Source organism: Lynx canadensis, chromosome E2 (assembly GCF_007474595.2).
Source record: "Lynx canadensis isolate LIC74 chromosome E2, mLynCan4.pri.v2, whole genome shotgun sequence".
NCBI lineage: Eukaryota > Metazoa > Chordata > Mammalia > Carnivora > Felidae > Lynx > Lynx canadensis.
Window position 1 is genome coordinate 11,829,288 of NC_044317.1, and position 19,423 is coordinate 11,848,710.

The following is a 19,423-nucleotide window of genomic DNA, read 5'->3' on the forward strand; positions in this document are numbered from 1 at the left end:
TGCGCAGTAGCAGCGCGCGAAGAGCGCCCGCCCCCTCCTCTAGGAAGAGGCGGAGATTCCGGCCGTGACCTGGAAATTGCTGTGCGACCCTCGTCCCTTTTAGGTCGGGCCCTCGGGAAAGATGGCTGCGGTGCAGGGGGCTGAGGTGAAAGTGGACGGCAGCGAGCCAAAACTGAGCAAAAAGTAAGTGTCGCCGTGAGTCTTTAAGGTCTTTGCGCCCGGACAGTCCGGGCTAGGATGCGCCTCGAGGCTCCGGCCGAGGCGGCTGTGCCTATGGCCTCCCTGCCGGTTCTCGTGGGTCTGGACACGCCGGACGTAGCCGCTAAACCGCGAAACTACATTCCCCAGGTTGCTCCGGGGCCCGGCTCTGGCGGAGTCCTATCGTCGCATTCCTGGAGTTAGGGTATACAGAAAAATGAGAATTGACTACAGAAAAACGAAATTTACTCCTTCCTTTACCTCCTTCTGGAAAAAAAAAATGCTTTCTTTTATTGCCGAGCCACGCCTCGCTACCATTGCAAGGAAGTTAAATACCCGAGCTTTTCGGGAAGACCTTGAAATTTTCCTTGGCCTCACCTCGGCTTTTCTGAATCTTAAGTATTAAATGGATCATTTCTAAAACTGTATTGTGCACCTAAATATGTGGATTATTTAAAGGATCTGTGAGTATTGAGTGAATGACCGATGTCCAGTAATAGAATATGAGTCCACCAGTCTACTAGGTGGCACTTTCAAGCCCTGCTGGATAGATCTTAGTTACCCACTCAAATCCTTGGTGTGTGAAGATAAATATGAATGTATCAAGACTAGCCGCCCTTTAACTGGCTATGTTTTATATTCCTGGATGTATACCCTCTCAAGCAGGGTTCTTCAGTTGAAGCACAGAACACCAGCAATGATTTGTTTTTTCAGTACTCCCAAGGAGGGGCATAACTAGACTATTCCAGAGGCAGGAGAAAAGTTAATTCATTACAAATAATGGCTGCCTTACCGCATTTGGGCTCCGTTCTTTTCTGAATCCTGATGGAATAGGCCCTTAACCAGTAAAAATTAATTTTCTTTTTGTGTCTCTGGATTTATGCTTCAAATATTCAAGAAAAATGAGAAAGGAAACATTAAATTTAATGGTTTGATGGCACCCTTCTGAAGGTAGGATACACATGTCTATAAATTTTTGGAACCTGGTCTCAGACTTCTGCCTTTGGGAAAATTGATTCGACTTTGATCTGTTACATAAATATAGTTGACCCTTGAGCAACTCAGAGGTTGGGGCACTGACCCACCATACAGTGGAAAGTTTGAGTGTAACTTTGACTCCCCCAAAATTTAACAGCCAACTGTTGGCTGGAAGCCTTATCAATAACCTTAAGAGTAGGGGCGCCTGGGTGGCGCAGTCGGTTAAGTGTCCGACTTCAGCCAGGTCACGATCTCACGGTCCGTGAGTTCGAGCCCCGCTTCGGGCTCTGGGCTGATGGCTCAGAGCCTGGAGCCTGTTTCCGATTCTGTGTCTCCCTCTCTCTCTGCCCCTCCCCCGTTCATGCTGTGTCTCTCTCTGTCCCAAAAATAAATAAACGTTGAAAAAAAAATTAAATAAAAAAATTTTTTTAGGGGCGCCTGGGTGGCGCAGTCGGTTAAGCGTCCGACTTCAGCCAGGTCACGATCTCGCGGTCCGTGAGTTCGAGCCCCGCGTCAGGCTCTGGGCTGATGGCTCGGAGCCTGGAGCCTGTTTCCGATTCTGTGTCTCCCTCTCTCTCTGCCCCTCCCCCGTTCATGCTCTGTCTCTCTCTGTCCCAAAAATAAATAAACGTTGAAAAAAAAATTAAAAAAAAAAAAAAATTTTTTTTTAAAATAACCTTAAGAGTGGATTAACACACGTTTTGTATGTTATGTATGTTGTGTGCTTTATTCTTAGAATTAAGTAAGTTAGGGAAAAGACATCTCTTAAGGAAACCATAAGAGGTGGGCACCTGGGTGGCTCCGTTGGTTAAGTGTCCAACTCTTGATTTCGGCTCAGGTCATGATTTCACGGTTCCTGAGTTCGGGGTCTATACTGACAGCACGGAGCCTGCTTGGGATTCTCTGGCTCTCTTTGTCGCTGGTTCTCCCCCCACCCCCACCCCCAGCTTGCTCAACAAACTGAGCCACCCAGGTGCCCCCACCCTACTACTTTTTAAAGCAACTTCTATATGTCAGACATAATGCTAGAACCATACAAACTTTCTGTCTAATCTCAATAATAACCTTGCAAAGAAAATATTAATGTCTGTTTTTCAAATTAATAAACTGAGGCTCTGGGCGACTGAATACGTTGAAGTGTGCACTCCTAAAGTGTGGTCTGTCACTGATCGAGGCTCTGGAGCAGAGATCTAAAACCCAGTCCAGAACTCCACAGCCCATGCTCTTTACACTGCCTGCACCTTACCTCCCCACATTGTCTAAGAAAATCTGCTGTTAACGTATATAACTCTAGTGACCATGGGCTGAAAGAATTTTTTTTAACGATTAACATTTCCTTCTGTATCTTAATTGTTCTTGGGACTTCCTTGGTCTGCCTCTTCATGAGTACCATTTTATGCCAGTTATCTTCTTCAAGTTTAAAAAGAGATAGGCTGCCTGCCAGGTGACTCCTTCCCAAGTGAAAGGTCAGATTACTGTAGTCCAGGATCCTTCCTGAAATTCTCCTTTCCTCCTTGTTCCTAGAGCTCAATTAAGTCTTATCTTTGACTCGGAGGTGCTTTTGTGTGGCTTGCTTTTAGCTTCATCTAGAGTTTGCAATTGATAGTGACATTTCACGTGCTTCCCATTGCCATCTTTGTCACCAGGGTTTTTTAATCTCCGAGAGAGAAGCCACATGTCAGGGGCTTCGGAAACACCGCCTCAGGTCCTGTCTCCTATTTTCTAGGTTGTTGTGATCATTTCTACCTTTAAACTATGGGTTGCCTTACTCCTGAGTTTTAACCCAGATATGCACCTTTTTACCATAGCAAGGACAGAATGTTGTCAGTTACGGTTGCAGCACAGTGAGTTACAGGGTTGTCCTCAGTTAAGAGGGTCTTCAGTGGAACACTAAAAGGTCATGCAACCTCCCCTACCCAAAAGAGTAGGACTGCTGGTTGGGTATATATGTACTGTTTTGTCCCATCTGACACCACATCTCTGTTTCCTGTTAGGTGGTGGTAATCATTAGTTCCGGGGTGTTCTGCCATGTTGACGCAAGCTGCTGTAAGGCTTGTTAGGGGGTCCCTGCGCCAAACCTCCCGGGCACAGTGGGGGCAGAGGGAGCTGCGACTGTATCAACTTGCTCCTTTCACAGCGCTTCACAAGGACAAGCCACTTTCTGATAAAAGAAGGTTGGTGCCCTTACCTTCGTTGTTGCTCTGGGAGCAAAAATCCTTCCTTACTTGGGTCCTTATTTGTTAAGCCTCTGACTCTTTGCACTTGTTGCTAAGGAAACAAAGAGCTCTACTGCCAAAACCAATAGTGGTTTCTCCTTTTCTCTTTAGTAAATTCAGATTCTCACTCTAAATTCTTGAGATGACTTGTGGATCTTATTCTACAACAGTGCCGAGAACAAACGTTCCCTTTCCTGTCTTTCTGAACTTGGTTTGCTCCCGAGATTAATTTGGTTTCTAGTCTTTGTTCTATCTCTAGGATCTTTTTGAATTTCCCTTAGGATTAATTTGATTTTCCTTAGGATTAATTTCCATTCCTAGTTGAATGGAAAACAGGTTTTTTATGTTAATGCCAGGAAGAACCAAATAGGCTCTGATGCCTACTGACTGAATTACAGCACAGTAAGCCTAGCACACAGTTCTGGAATGATTGTATTTAAAACTGTTACAAGACAGATTACATCCAGAGACGCCTACTTTGAAGCCCTCAGAGCCCTTTTCTTAAAAATTAGTATTTCACATCACCAATTTATTTTTTCGATTGAGTCACTCTAAATTCATACTGAAAATTAAGAGTGTGCCCTAAAGCCAGATAATATACAAGCATGACTTGGTATAATTTGCTATGGTTATTATATAATATTCAGCTAACATTGGTGGTTTGAAAGAATGACCAATTCTTTTTGAATACTGAGGATATCCTCTACACAAACCTGTTTGGTTTCTGGGTTCAGATAGCAAGATTTCAGATCAGAGTGTAGATAGTGAGAGATTGGACCAGCAGTGTATCCAAATCTAAGATTTCTTTCCTGGGTGCAGAGAATAAAGGGTTTAAGACAGTAAAGGATACCTAGAATGGCTCTCATTTGCATGTTAACTAAATGCTAAGGGCAGGTCCTATCTTTGCATACATTATTACAATCTTCACATTTGGGGAGGGGAGTGTCCTCTGTTATTTACATTTTACAAATGGGAGGTCATGTGCCCAAGGTCATGTAATTGCTAGGTAGGTATGTCAGGATTAGGTCCCAGGCAGTCTGACTCCAAGGATGTTATATTACCCCCTACTCTATGCTGGTTTGTACACTGCTCTGCCCCATTTGTTTTCTTAGGTCCGGCTACAGTAGATGGGGAGATCAACACTGAGAGTCACTGTTAATACACTGACCAATGCTGAGGGAGGGATTGTCAATGGTGCGTCTCCTTGAACTCAGAAGAGCCACCTCTCCGTTACCCTAACCTACCCCAGACTAACCCACTCCTTGGAGAGGTGTAGGGAAGGGTGGCAGACAGAGCCAGACCATGTTGCCTCTTCGGTTTTCCTTTGTCCTGGGGTATCCTGATTTTAGTTTGGGATCTCATGTTGGAAAGCAGAGGGTGAGGAAGATCTTTCACACCTTTATTCTAAGCTTACTTTTTCCTTTGTTTCATTCACGTATAGAGTTGACTAAGAGACTAGAAGTGGAGGTGTAGCACCAGGCAAGAGCATTTCCCCCCAGGCTGTTCATATTTTTGATCCGTGGTTATGGGGCAGAACATAGTAGAGGACTCTTCAGGTATCTGTCACATTGAACATTTGCATCTTGCCAACAGTGAGCTAAAGAGACGCCTGAAAGCTGAGAAGAAAATTGCAGAGAAGGAAGCCAAGCAGAAGGAGCTCAGTGAAAAACAACTAAGCCAGGCCACCACTGCCGCCACCAACCACACCACTGACAATGGTGTGGGTGCCGAGGAGGAGAGTCTGGACCCAAATGTGAGTCCCCTGGACCACCACTCTGGCTGGGCAGGAGGAAGCTTCTGATGAAGCTTAAGGCAAATTCCTTGGGACCAGTGACTAAGAAGAGAAATAGGAACTGAAAACAAGCTGTGAACCCTGGGTTGCTGCAGATGGGTTGGGGGAAGGGGCGGTGGGAGGGAGCTGCCACTACGTCTGGTTAAAGGCACAGGCAATGAGCATTTCTCTAATCAACTCCCAGTAGGTGGTTGGGAGAATCAGTACTTCCAAGTGACTGATTATTCTTCCCTGAAACTAGCTGCGCCTCATAACAAATCCAGAAAAGGTATCTCCGTAAAGATTGACTAGGGTTTACTCTGGGCCAGAGATTCACAAATTTTAGTCCATAGACCGGATCCACCTTTCCTTGCTTTTAATCTCATCTGTCCTCCCTGGTTTTGAAAATTGTATTGGAGCACAACCATGCCCATTTTTTTTATATGTCTAAGGTTATTTTCACACTACAACAGCAGAGTTGAGTGGTTGCATCAGAAAAGGTGTTCCTTTTTTACATCCTCCAGGCCCCAGAGTCTTGTCTTGGGGAAAAGTCTGACATGTAGCCAGGGGTAGGAAGGGAGGAAAAAAGGTAAGTAACTCACTGTGCAGATGCATCCGCAAAAGTGGCAACCAAGGCCACCTGTACAAATTAAACTTAGTATTTTAGGCAGAATTCCCATTTTCCTTTTCATTGAATCTTGCATTTTGGAATTCTGGCCTTCGTTTCCACCTATGGATTTAGCCACTGTGCATATTTTAAGTGCAAATCTCACTCCCATCTTGGGATTTCAAAGGTGTGGAGGGCTCAGTTAAGGAGACCTCACTGTATTGGAGCCACTCTGGGGCAAAATACGGTACTCTGCTAGGTGGGCCACTGGTCTGATCAGTCAGGTTCCATTTCTCAGAGGCTCTTTTTTTTTTTTTTTTTTTTTTTTTGTTAATAGCAATACTTCAAGATCCGCAGCCAAGCAGTCCACCAACTGAAGATCAGTGGGGAAGACCCGTATCCACACAAGTTCCACGTAGACATCTCGCTGACTCATTTTATCCAAGAATACAGTCACCTGCAGCCTGGGGACCACCTAACTGACATCACCTTAAAGGTGGCAGGTAGGAGGATTCCCTGGCAGTATGCTGAGCTCTCACAGCAGACAGGCCGCTGCAGCAGCACAAAGAAAGTTCTGGGTTGGTCTTGCTTTCAAGTAGCCTGTGTCGCAGGCTCCTACTTCACGAGGGACGGTGCAAGTATATCCATTCACAGAAAGAAGTAGAGCAGCCCCGAGACACGAGATTGTGTTCCAGACGAGGTGATGCAGCAGAGGAGGGGGCATTCTCTGAGGGGAACTCCTGACCTGATGCCGCTGCTACTTCATCGTCCTTTATGAGGACGTCCCCTTACCAGTGGGAGCCACAACCCCGTGTTCCTAAAAATTCCCACCTGTGGCCTAAGAAGTTTTGCACCGGGACTGTATTTTTAGAACATTGTTATTTTGGAGTTCTAGCATCTTGCACAGGATCTTTTCCTTAATTAAAAAAAAACAAAAAACCTGGGCCACCTGGTTGGCTCAGTCCATACAGCACGAAACTCTTGATCTCAGGATCATGGGTTCAAGCCCCACATTGGGCTTAGAGGTTACTTTAAAAAATCTGTCTTTATTTGCCCCCCAAAAATAATAAAACTACTAATTGTAGAAAATTTGGGACGTTCTAGGAAGCAGAGAGGAAGTGAATTACCCATAATCCCACTACCCAGAGAGAACCTCTGCCAGTACCTAAATGCCCAAAGCTTAAAGTTCAGTAATTCTACTAAAATATGTCTTGATGTTAGTTGCTCTGAGTCTACATTCTCAGGTACAGAGTGCCCTTTAAAAATGTGTTTTCAAGTTTTTTAGGAAATTTTTCTTCAATATAATTTTTTTTTTTTTTTTTTTTTTTTTTTTTTTTTTTTTTTTTTTTTTTTTTTTTTTTTTTTTTTTTTTGTTAATTTGGGAGGGAGAGCAAGCACAGGAGCAGGAGAAAGGAGCAGAGGGAGGGGGGGAGGGAGAGAAAGACTATCTCAAGCAGGCTCCGCACTCAGCTTGGAGCCCAAGGCGGGGCTCGTTCCCAGGACACTGGGATCATGACCTGAGTTGAAATCAAGACGTGGACACTCAACCGACTGAGTCACCCAGGCACCCCTTGAATATATTATTTCTTTGGTTTTCTTTTGAGACTCCTTTTATTCATATGGTGGATTTTCAATATGTCACTTTTTTCTCAAACCTTTTGTACCTTTTTCTTTACACTTTGATGTTTAAATTTTGTCTTTCTTCCCTCTGGGTTTCTCTGAAAGCATTTCTGTATTCACTCTTATTTTCTTTTAGTTCAGTCTTCATTCCTGAAATGGTTTTTTACTTTATTTCTGATTTTTTTCATGTGTCACCTCATTTCTTAGTTTCAATGATTCTAATGTGGGTATTTTTGTTTCATGGCATTTTTTTTTTTTTTTAACATTTATTTATTTTTGAGACAGAGAGAGACAGAGCATGAACGGGGGAGGGGCAGAGAGAGAGGGAGACACAGAATCGGAAGCAGGCTCCAGGCTCTGAGCCATCAGCCCAGAGCCCGACGCGGGGCTCGAACTCACGGACCGCGAGATCGTGACCTGGCTGAAGTTGGACGCTTAACCGACTGAGCCACCCAGGCGCCCCTCATGGCATTTTCTTAATGTCATTCAACTTACTGTGAAATGGAATTTTTGTTTTTTCTGGGCATGTCCTTCCTGAGTGCTTTTTTATTTAGCAACTGGTATTTGATCTCAATACTTTTATGTTGCTTATTTTTATGTGAAATTAGTTTTCCTCAATGTTTTCTTTTTTAATGTTTATTTTTGAGAGAGAGACAGAGTGTGAGTGGGGGAGGAGCAGAGAGAGGGAGACACAGAATCCGAAGCAGGCTCCAGGCTCTGACCTGTCAGCACAGAGCCTGATGCGGGGCTTGAACCCACAGACTGTGAGATCATGACCTGAGCGAAGTCAGGCACTTAACTGACTGAGCCACCCAGGCCTCTAGTTTTCCTCAGTGTTAAAGGAAGCTTGATTCAAATAGCTTTTCCAGCTTCACTGAGCTACCTTTTCTGTTGTTTTTGTGAAGTGTTCAGAATTACAGCAGCTTGCTTTCTGAGATACCAAGGCTCTCTTCCCCTTCCTCACTTTTGTCGGACCCCTTTGTGGTTTCCTGGTCTTTTCCCGTTTTATGGGGCCTTGTCCTAGAAGGGAGCCCTTGTTAGTAAATTAAGAATATTCCTGGGGCTATGCTGAAGGGCTTCAGCCCCTTTAGACCTTATGCAGCCCCAACTCCCTCTACTCACCCACGTGGCAGTGGGCACATCCCCTCCTGGGTTCAGCTGCTGTCCTCCAGTTAGCTGCCACGTTTTCCAGTGACTACCTATGGCCGATTTGGAGATTTCCAGTTCTCAGACTCGGCAGACACCCCACAGAGGCTCCCCTACAGCTTTCTCCCATATGGGGATCTTTGGTGGTTTGCCCCACTGCTTGTGTTTGGGGATTCTTGGGAGTATCCTCCCACATAATTTTGTTGTAAATGTTGTCCATAGCTTTTTGGCCTTACCTGTGTAGTTGTGCTTTTTATTTTAATGGGAGGATTGAGGTAGAGCTGAAAACTATGCTGCCACCAGCGCTGCCGTTTTCCGGGAGTCCAGTAAACAACTTTAAAGCCAGGCCTTGCTGCACTTCTTTAACTGGTTTAAGTAAGATTTTTGTCATGAAGGAAAAGACTGGGCTTAAGTCTTGGGCTAAAATCGAATTGTTCTCGTCTATGTTGATGGGACATTCTACCTAGATGTAAACATTGCAGAGGGAACTTTTTGGGCACTGGTACCACAAAATGGCTTCTCGTTCTATCAGTGTTTTTGTTGTACTTTTTCTAGGTAGGATACACGCCAAAAGAGCTTCTGGGGGAAAGCTCATCTTCTATGACCTTCGAGGAGAGGGGGTCAAGTTGCAAGTCATGGCCAATTCCAGGTATGTAGAAATACCACGTTGTGGGCCTTTCTGGATTGACCCAGGGCGACATGGTTGGGGACCACGTGATCTTCCTTTCTCATTGGCATTTAAAGTTAAAAGCTGGTTATGGTTGGGTAAGGCTGAAAAGAGAATAAAAAGGTCATTTGGTCACCTAGAGAATAACAACTGCCCTCAGGTTGTGCGGCAGTTACAGGTAAAAGATAACACTCCAGCAGTTGACAAAAGAGTCTAGATTCTTCCCGGGTTTTTATTTGCACCAGCAGTTTAGTGAGGATTCCAGAGGGCAGTTTTAAAAGCTAAACCAGTGGTTGGTTTTAATTCGGAATATCAAACACTGAAGTACGGTTTTCTTTCACTCAGGAATTACAAATCAGAAGAAGAATTTATCCATATCAATAACAAACTGCGTCGGGGAGACATAATTGGAGTTCAGGGGAATCCTGGGAAGACCAAGAAGGGTGAGCTGAGCATCATTCCCTATGAGATCACACTGCTGTCGCCGTGTTTGCATATGTTACCTCACCTCCACTTTGGCCTCAAAGACAAGGTAAGCTCTGTGGCCTCCTCGCTGTGGTCTGTCATAGCGTTGAATTAGACTTGGCAATGATTTCTGTCTGTTGCTTTTGCTTTAGGAAACACGATATCGTCAGAGATACTTGGACTTGATCCTGAATGACTTCGTGAGGCAGAAGTTTATCATCCGCTCTAAGATCATAACATATATAAGGAGTTTCTTGGATGAGCTAGGATTCCTGGAGGTGAGAGAGTTCTTACCTGTCACGATGAGCTAGCTGCCTTGCTATGCCTGCCTCTTACTATTCCTTCTCTTCCCTTTTCCATGTCCTGTATCCATACTATTCATGTTTAGCGAAAAGTCCCTTTGATGGCCAGTGTCTTTGTCCCACCTTGTTTTTTTAGTGCCCTGATGAGGAAGGCAGGATTTGAATTCTAAGATAATGGACAAAGTGTAGGGCTGTCTACCTACTAATGATGTCATGTTCATTGAGTTACCAACTCATTTTGCTTTTTTGTAACATTAAGAAAAAAAAAACCTTTTAATTATATGAAGAAAGGTAAGTACACGTGTAAAACAAATTCAAAGAAACAGAAGCAAAACTGAAAGTCCCCTTTTGTATCACCCAACTCACTTTCTTCCCCAAACTTGAGTTTGATACATAACGTTCCACACCAGTTGCTATGCATATATAACTACATACTGAGCATGTACTACATGAGGTATGTGTGTAAACATTTTGGAAGCGTTTTAATTTTTGTTTTAAACATAAATGAGGTCACACTACTTGTATTCTGACGGATCTGCTGTTTCCTACCCCCCCCCATAGACGTTGGACCTTTTTGCATGTCTATAACTAATTCAAAGAACATAAACAGTTCAACTTACAGTGTTTATTAAAATATAATTTATAACTTGTGGAAGTTTATGGTACTGTGTTAATGGTGTTTGGTATTAATGGAAATTGAGACACTTCTAGAAAATCAGGACATCTCTACTTCTTTTGTCAAGCACTTGCACATTACTGTTAAACTTAAATTTCACTTAGGGATATAACCGGCTAAACTATATCCATGCACAACATGAGCTACCTCCAAGGCCTCTGGTTTGCGGACCTCTGTCTGAGGACTCAGTGTATCTCCCTGTCTTTTAGATTGAAACTCCCATGATGAACATCATCCCAGGGGGAGCTGTGGCCAAGCCTTTCATCACATACCACAATGAGCTGGACATGAATTTATACATGAGAATTGCTCCAGAACTCTACCATAAGGTAATAAGTAAGAAGATGCCCTGTTCCTGGGAGAAACAGAGGCCGGAAATCCATTGTCTAGATAGATGTAGTTAGAAATAAAAGGAACAAAAAGAGTAGAACAGCCAGGAGAGTATTCTAATTTGGCATGCCTGTGAGCGTTAACACTTCTGGAAATTCTCTACAGGATCAGTAGAGCATTGCAGGTCAGAGGGCAAAGGGATTGTCTTTCTTAGGTGTATAGCTCCTCCTAACCTGCCTTGGTTCTCATAATATTTTAGGTTTATTGTCTTCCTTAAATTATGTCTGATTTTAGCCTTTTCTAGAAAGCTTGATATCTGTCCAAAAATTGGAAATAAAGATTTATAAGTCACCAGAGTAAATACCAGAGACTGTCATTCAAGGTTCTTAGTTGCAGACAACAGAACCTGGTGTAACTAGTTTAGGCACAAGAAAAATGTATTCAAATACATAAGGAAGCTCACAGTCCCAGGAGGATCAGAGAATCAGGCTCGGAGACCACAGGACTAGGAATGATTCTCAGGTCCATCTGGGCTCTTCCCATGGAGAGCCCAGATTTTTCTACTTGGGACAGCTAACGCAGCTCAGAACCGCAGTGCTATCCATTAGGACCTCTGCAGTTACTACCTCTAAAAGCTAGATATCTCTGGCCCCCTTCTCCAGGAGGAATTCTGCAATACCTACATCTTCTTTCAGTAGCATTTAGAAGTTGCATGGGCATGTCTGACTGGTGGGGAGCTTGAGTCACATGCCTGCATCCTAACCCCAAGAGAGGCCTCTTTCTTGGGGAGGCTCACACTCACAAGATGGGGTGCTGTCCTGACAAAGGAAGAGTATTCAGAGGTCCTGGGCAGCCAAAACGAATGATGACTATCCACTACGAGGGTCTAAAGAGAGTAGGGTGTTCGACATTTGGGTAGAGATCTGAAAACATGCCTCAGCTATGAAAACCAAATTAGTTTTGTAGACGGAAACTTTCCAGAGTCATTGAGATTAGCTGCCATGACCTTGGCCATGTGTTGTTAGATCCTGGTGGTTGGTGGCATCGACCGGGTTTATGAAATTGGACGTCAGTTCCGGAATGAAGGAATTGATTTGACTCACAATCCTGAGTTCACCACCTGCGAGTTCTACATGGCCTATGCAGACTATCACGATCTCATGGAAATCACGGAGAAGATGATTTCAGGTGACCTCTCCTATTCCCTTTTGTCTTTCACATGTGTCTGAAGGGCTGGTGTGCTGCTTGTAGGAGGACTTCTTGTTGGTCCTTTTCAAATGGTAGATTTCTTTCCCAGGGATGGTGAAGCATATTACAGGCAGTTACAAGATCACCTACCATCCAGATGGCCCGGAGGGCCAAGCCCATGAGATTGACTTCACCCCACCCTTCCGGAGAATCAGCATGGTTGAAGAACTTGAGAAGGCCTTGGGGGTGAAGCTGCCAGAAACCAGGCTCTTTGAGACCGAAGGTAAAGTGATGCACTCCTCCACTGAATGGCCCTCCTTTCTCTTCAGCTTTGAATTAGATGAGATCAGGGCTAGAATTTTCCCACACTATTCTTTTCATACATTTTTTTTACTGGGGTAATGTGATTCTTCTGTCCTGACTTGTACATTTGTATTACAGAAACTCGTAAAATCCTTGACGATATCTGCGTGGCAAGAGCTGTTGAATGCCCTCCACCTCGGACCACTGCCAGACTCCTTGATAAGGTGACAGACCGTGCTCTTTGAGTACATGCCCTCATCCAGTGGTAACCAGCCCCCTGCTCCCTGGGAAGGTGAACTCCACTGTGGAGAACTAACTTACACAGCCTCACAGGAAAACCCTAATGAGAGAAATAAGAGAATTAACCAGTTTTGAACTGCTGTTCTAAGCTCTATACCGAGTAGTTACATAATCTCAGTCAAACCTTACCAGCCATGGAGAGACTTATGATAAACCCTTGTAGCATCCGGTAGTGGGTAGGAGCAGAGTCCTTCTGCCAGGACTGGAACAATCAAAATGCCATCAGAAGGGATCTGTAGCTCTGCTTTGCTTTCTCCTTAAGCTTGTCGGGGAGTTCCTGGAAACAACATGCATCAATCCTACGTTCATCTGTGATCACCCGCAGATAATGAGCCCTTTGGCTAAATGGTAAGATACAATGTGGTTTCCCAGTTACCTGTTGCTACATAACAATCTCAGAGTTTTGGTGGCATAAAACAACAGTTCTCAAGATTTTGTGGGCTCACTGGGTAGTCTTTCTGCTCTACAAAGTGGTAGGGTAACCCAAGCAGCTGTAACTGGGAACTCGGGCACCTTCTTTCTCCTCCACTGGGTTCTTGTTCCTCCAGGGCTTCTAAATGTAGCTAGCCTCTGTCTGGGGCAGCATAGCCTGAGCTTCCTTACATAGTGGCCGGGGTCCAGGAGGAAGGGTTCCAAAAGAATAAACCCCAGTGTGCAAACACGTATCAAGCCTCTGCTGATGTCCCATTGTCCAAAGCAAGTCATATGGGCAGCCCAGAGTCGGTGTGACAAGGCACAGAAGGCCATGAATTCAGGAGGTATGGTTCAGTGTAACCATTTACCACCCACGTGTGTTGTGAGGATGACTAAAGCTTCCTTGTGTCTAACCCTCCTCACCGTTGCACCAAATGGTTTGGTGCTAGAGTGCATACAGGCTTCGGGTCTCATCCGTAACAGTTTGAGTCAACTAGAATCCAGGAACTCTTGTGTTTGTACCAGATGTTGTTAGAGAACCTGTATGTTCAGCCTCTCCTTTGGTCTCCTATCTCCAGGCACCGCTCTAAGGAGGGTCTCACTGAGCGCTTTGAGCTATTTGTCATGAAAAAGGAAATCTGCAATGCCTACACCGAGCTGAATGACCCTGTGCGGCAGCGGCAGCTCTTTGAAGAACAGGCCAAGGTAAGGAAGGAGAGTGCGAGTCAAAGGCATTTACTTCATCAGGTGCCCACTCACTAGAAAATATCAACCTTAACTCTGGTCTGTGTTACTGTCTGCATCTCTTAATGACTTCAACAGAAATGAAGGATAAAGCCACAGGCTTCACAAGAGGAGGTCATATTTCAAGATGGAGAACTTGACTAGTTTGGGCCTTAGAATTTCCACATAGGAGCTTAGACATGATAGTGTCTGTGTGAGGAGTGTGATACTTGCCTTGAAAATACGTTTGCGTAAAAAGAACATAATTTTTCTTAGATGGTACATTTATTAAGGTGGGTTGGGGATAAGAGGCAGATAGATTAACGAAGATCAAGCCCTCACAGGCTGCCTGTGATGGCTGGTTTCAGGAAATGAGGGAAAGACTCTTAGGAATCCTTAGTCTCTGAAAATCAGTCTCCTTGGACTCACCAAGTTGTCCGGGACAGTGGAGGTGTTTTCATTTCACAGAGAAATGCGCTTGTGTTCTGAAGTGGGGATCGCCAGACTTGACCGGGTCTTTGAAAGAAACGGGTCCATCCTGAAGTTACTGGGAAACCAGTTCCCAACAAGTGCTTGGTTTCCAGAGCATTCCTGGAATGGTCATCCCTCTAAACGTGTTAACGTGCTTACTTAGACACAGAGACAGCGTGTCCTGAGACAGTGTCATTGTTTGGTTCTCTTTTAGGCCAAGGCCGCTGGCGACGATGAGGCCATGTTCATAGATGAGAACTTCTGCACTGCCCTGGAATACGGGCTGCCCCCCACAGCTGGCTGGGGCATGGGCATCGACCGCGTCACTATGTTTCTCACAGATTCTAATAACATCAAGGTACGTAGTGGTCTTCCTGCCACACCCACTGCCCTGCAGGAGCTCTGCTCTCAGGGGCAAGGCGTGGTGGGCCTGGAGAGCAAAGGAAGGGCTTCAGGCAGAGCAGTTATACATGACTCTACAGGATGACGACCAGAGGATCTGACATTATGAGATTTGGGTTTTTTTCTACCTGAGGCAGAAGGAATACTCATTGTTTGCATTTCTTGAGGATCCAAGGAACACACCAGGCCCTCTGCAGCCATTATGTCATTTCACTTAAGTCAGCCCTACGAGGTAGAGAAACTATCGTTATCTCATTTTTGCAGATAGGGAAATCCTATTTTAAGAGAACTCTGTGTTCACTCATTCTTTTTTATCTTCTAAGTTGAAATACCAGCACAGATCTCTGGATTTGGGTGGCAACAGTAACCAGAAGCAAAAGGAATGGGTGGATGGCTGTGAAAAAGAGCGTGCTTCTTCCTTCAAAGTGATTTTCTCTCCTGTAGGAAGTACTTCTGTTTCCTGCCATGAAGCCCGAAGACAAGAAAGAGAGTGGAGCCACCACGGATACATCAGAAAGTACAACAACTGGTCCTTCTGTCTAGAAAATAATAATTGCAAGTTGTGTAACTCAGGCTTCTCTGCGTTTCTGCACAAGATCAAGGACTGCAGGGGAATTTTTGTGTGTTGCTGTCCATTTGACGATCACCGTTCAGTTGGGCCGCCAGACAAGAGAAGAGGAATTAAGAATTCCTTTTTACTCCTTGTTCCCAAATAAACCATTTGTCTCTACTCTTGTCTCCTGACTATTTACCATGGAATGTCAGCTTTTACTCAGACAGCTGGCCTAGTGCATGGTTAGCATTATATCACTTTATTCATTCAAGTTTATGTTAATATCTGCTCAGTACCAGGCATTTTTCTAAGGGATTAAGGACACAGCAGTGAACAAAAGGCAAGTCCCTGCTTTGGTGGAAATTTCATTCTTTTTTTAGGGGTTGAGGGCAACTAAATAAAAATATGTATTTCTGGTAAATACTAAGAAGAAAGGGGGGTAAGGGGACAGAGGTGCTATTCTAGAAAGAGGTGGATGGGGACAGTGCTATTTTAAATATGTGATCAGGGAAGACTCTTCTAGGTGACATTTAAGTAGAGAGCTGGAGACACGTCTAAGGGGAAGGGCAATCCAGACCAGAGGACTGCATTTTCAAGGACAGGCAAAGGGTCTGGTGTGGCTGGAGGAGTACGGAAAGATCCCTGTAAGCCATGCTGAGGAGTGTGTGTTTTATCATGAGTGATGTGGGATGCCATTGGAGGGTTTTGCATAGAGGGCTTTCAAAATACTGTTCTAGTTAGCACAGGGAGGGCAACAGTGAAAGGGAGATGACAGTGCCAATGGTTTAATGTAACAGAGATGCTTACAAGTGACGACCCTACCTGTTCCTCGAGTCGATAGAATTTGGTGACGGGATGTGGATCAGGAGAAAAGAGTCCAAAGATGATTTCAAGGTTTGGGGCCTGAAGAGTTGTCCTTTATGAAATGGGACAAACAGGAAGTGCAGTTTGAGAGGAAAGGTAGAGTGTTAGGTTTTGGACATTATTTGGCCCCAGGTGGGAACAGTAAGTACGATGCTGAATGGTGAGTCTGGAGTTTTATCATTACTTTCAGCTCCTTTCATCTAGGTTAGGAATGACACAAGGTCATGGCTGAGGCCGTGCTGTTATAATGGAGTCCCTGAACCCTGATGCACGAGGCAGCTGGGGGAAACCTTCCAATGAGTCCTACCACAAAGGACTTGCCTTGTGCATCTCAGCAGGGCCTGCAAGCAGCCCAGTTTAAGAGTCTACTTTCACAGAGCAAGGTTTTACTTCTGTAGCTGGTACAATGATCTTAGCATGAGAATTACCTCCCTAGGAATTAATTCAGAGTTTTGAGCACCTCCAACCCTTGCTGGTGTTTAAACACAGGCTCTAGGAGCACTTGGCCATAGTGATAGATGACCAGGTGTAATTTCAAAAGAAACCCTTCCATATGGCACATCCCCAAGCAAGATGGTGTTAAAATGAAAATCATTCCCCGCCCCCCCACCCCAAAGGAGAGGGTATAGGGTCAAGATGGGGTACTGGACTTCAGGCAACATTACCATTAGAAAAGGCCACAAGAACAATGAGGTCACGAGTGACCTTTAAAGGACTGTTTAGTAGGCTGGGGGCAGAAGCCAGCTATCTGGCCTCAAGAAGACTGGAGATAGAGATGAACTGAAGCAGTAGCAACTTGTCTGGGATTTAACAGGAAGAATAACAAACAGGATGAAAGCTAGAAGAAACAGAAGGATTGTAATTATAAAGTCCTCATTACTTCCTTAAATGGTTGAAGGCTCAATGTGCTATCTGCCGTACTGTGGTGAACAGAAAGGCACGATCCCAAGCTTCATGGCAGCTCTGATAAATGCTTTGAAGGAGATGTCTGTGGGGTATTGAGAAACTCTAACACACCTAGTTAAAGAAGGTTTCCCTGAGGACACGAGAATCTGAGATCTGAAAGAAGATAGAGCATTAACTAGTCAAAGAAGGAGGGCTTTCCTTGATGTAGCAACAAGTGCAAGGGCCCTGAGATAGGAAAGAGCATAGAAAAGGCCAATGACACCAGATAGAGTACAGAAGACTGAAAATATGCCACCAGATGAAGTAGGAGGCAGGCCATACAGGGGTATGAGCCTTATTATGATGGCATTTTATGTAGTCTCAGCCCTACTATAGGATTTTGTATTTTAAGAGTGCTGGAAAGCCACTAAAGTATTAAAGCAAGACTGTAACATCACTTTTGTGTTTTTAAAACGTGTCTGGGGCACCTGGGTGGCTCAGTGGGTTAAGCTTTGACTTCGGCTCAGGTCATAATCTTGCAGTTCGTGACTTCAAGCCCCGTCTCAGGCTCTGTGCTGACAACTCAGAGCCTGGAGCCCTCTTTGGAGTCTGTGTCTCCCTCTTTCTCTGCCTCCCTCTCTCTCTCTCTCTGTCTCTCAAAAATAAATAAAACATTAAAAAAATTTAAATCAAATAAACCTCAGTCTGGCTACTCTGTGAAAGAGAATTGGAGTTGGGCAAGGAAAGGTGAAAGTGTAGAGGTTAGCATAGCAATCCAAGAGGGAGACATCCTGGGCTGTTGCCATGGAAGTGGACAGAAGTGAATGGATCCAAGAGACAGAGTAAAATCAACAGGATTTTGCAGTGGATTATATTGTGGGGGTTATGGGAAGGAAAATGATGACAAGGAGGGTGACTCACTTTTCCATTTATACAACTAGATTGATGGTGGTACTGATCCCTGAGATTGATGATCCTCCCCCCCCCCCCCCCCCCCCCCCCCCCGGCCATCAGTACTTCTTTAAAGACAGAAGAGGGAGAGTTGCAGATTAAAGATGTTGGAGAGACAGGAAAGAGGAGCAGAGTCCTTAGCCTTGAAGGAGTCTTGTGGCCCTTTTCTTCTGAACTAGAAGTAAGGACAGGGTCAAGTAAGCTGCACTCTAATTTGTAACTTCTGAGATGTAACAAGAAGAAAAGTTAATTTTCTCATCTTTAGGAAATGAGGTATACAATTGTTGGATGGTACAGGTTCCTGAATTATCCAGACAAGTTATACTACCTATTCCTGGAAATCTGAAGATTTTAGACCTGCACTACCCAATACAGCAGCCACTAGCTACATGTGGCTATTGAGCATTTGAAATGTGGCTGGTTCAAACTGAGATATATTGTAAGTATAAAATACCAGATTTATTAAACTTAAGTATGAAAAAACACTGTAAAATACCTCAGCTTTTTAAAATATTGATTACAAAAAAAAATAAAAAAAAATAAAATAAAATATTGATTACATGCACCCAGCAATTGCACTACTAGGCATTTATCCAAGGGATACAGGTGTGCTGTTTCGAAAGGACACATGCACCCCCATGTTTATAACAGCACTACCAACAATAGCCAAAGTATGGAAAGACCCCAAATGTCCATCGGTGGATGAATGGATAAAGATGTGGTATATACACAATGGAGTATTACTCAACAATCAAAAAGAATGAAATCTTGCCATTTGTAACCACGTGGATGGAACTGGAGGGTATTATGCTAAGTGAAATTAGAGAAAGACAAAAATCATATGACTTCACTCACATGAGGACTTTAAGAGACAAAATAGATGAACATAAGGGAAGGGAAACAAAATAATATAAAAACAGGGAGGGGGACAAAAGAGACTCATAAATATGGAGAACAAACTGAGGGTTGCTGGAGGGGTTGTGGGAGGGGGGATGGGCTAAATGGGTAAGGGGCATTAAGGAATCTACTGAAATCATTGCTTCACTATATACTAATTTGGATGCAAATTTTAAAAAATAATAATTTAAAAAATGCGAATTTATAAAAAATAAAATATTGGGGCGCCTGGGTGGCGCAGTCGGTTAAGCGTCCGACTTCAGCCAGGTCACGATCTCGCGGTCCCTGAGTTCGAGCCCCGCGTCGGGCTCTGGGCTGATGGCTCGGAGCCTGGAGCCTGTTTCCGATTCTGTGTCTCCCTCTCTCTCTGCCCCTCCCCCGTTCATGCTGTGTCTCTCTCTGTCCCAAAAAATAAATAAACGTTGAAAAAAAATAAAAAATAAATAAAAAAAAATAAAATATTGATTACACACTGAAACGATAATACTTTGGACAT

General features: G+C 44.2%; 1 protein-coding gene across 2 annotated transcripts; it reads left to right on the forward strand.

Annotated features, from left to right (window-relative positions):
- Positions 1 to 23: 23 nt before the first annotated feature.
- KARS1 (lysyl-tRNA synthetase 1) lies at positions 24 to 15,507 on the forward strand. Of its 2 annotated transcripts, XM_030297901.2 has the most exons (15): positions 24 to 183; positions 3,171 to 3,350; positions 4,986 to 5,145; positions 6,108 to 6,273; positions 9,092 to 9,185; positions 9,549 to 9,735; positions 9,821 to 9,946; positions 10,856 to 10,975; positions 12,002 to 12,164; positions 12,274 to 12,447; positions 12,606 to 12,691; positions 13,030 to 13,115; positions 13,760 to 13,886; positions 14,590 to 14,733; positions 15,222 to 15,507. In XM_030297901.2, exons 2-15 carry the CDS (start codon positions 3,205 to 3,207, stop codon positions 15,318 to 15,320), a joined length of 1,878 nt encoding a protein of 625 aa, XP_030153761.1. In that variant the 5' UTR covers positions 24 to 183; positions 3,171 to 3,204; the 3' UTR covers positions 15,321 to 15,507. The 2 variants fall into 2 exon arrangements, with proteins under 2 accessions (XP_030153761.1, XP_030153762.1); XM_030297902.2 differs by lacking the exon at positions 3,171 to 3,350 and having other exon boundaries at positions 42 to 183.
- The last annotated feature ends 3,916 nt before the right edge of the window (positions 15,508 to 19,423 follow it).

Bases quoted from the DNA above. Each gene is read 5' to 3' on its own strand.
- KARS1 (XM_030297901.2), top strand. From the start codon at position 3,205: ATGTTGACGCAAGCTGCTGTAAGGCTTGTTAGGGGGTCCCTGCGCCAA. The intron at 6,274-9,091 runs GTAGGAGGATTC...TACTTTTTCTAG, and splicing joins CATCACCTTAAAGGTGGCAG to GTAGGATACACGCCAAAAGA. The intron at 13,116-13,759 runs GTAAGATACAAT...TCCTATCTCCAG, and splicing joins ATGAGCCCTTTGGCTAAATG to GCACCGCTCTAAGGAGGGTC.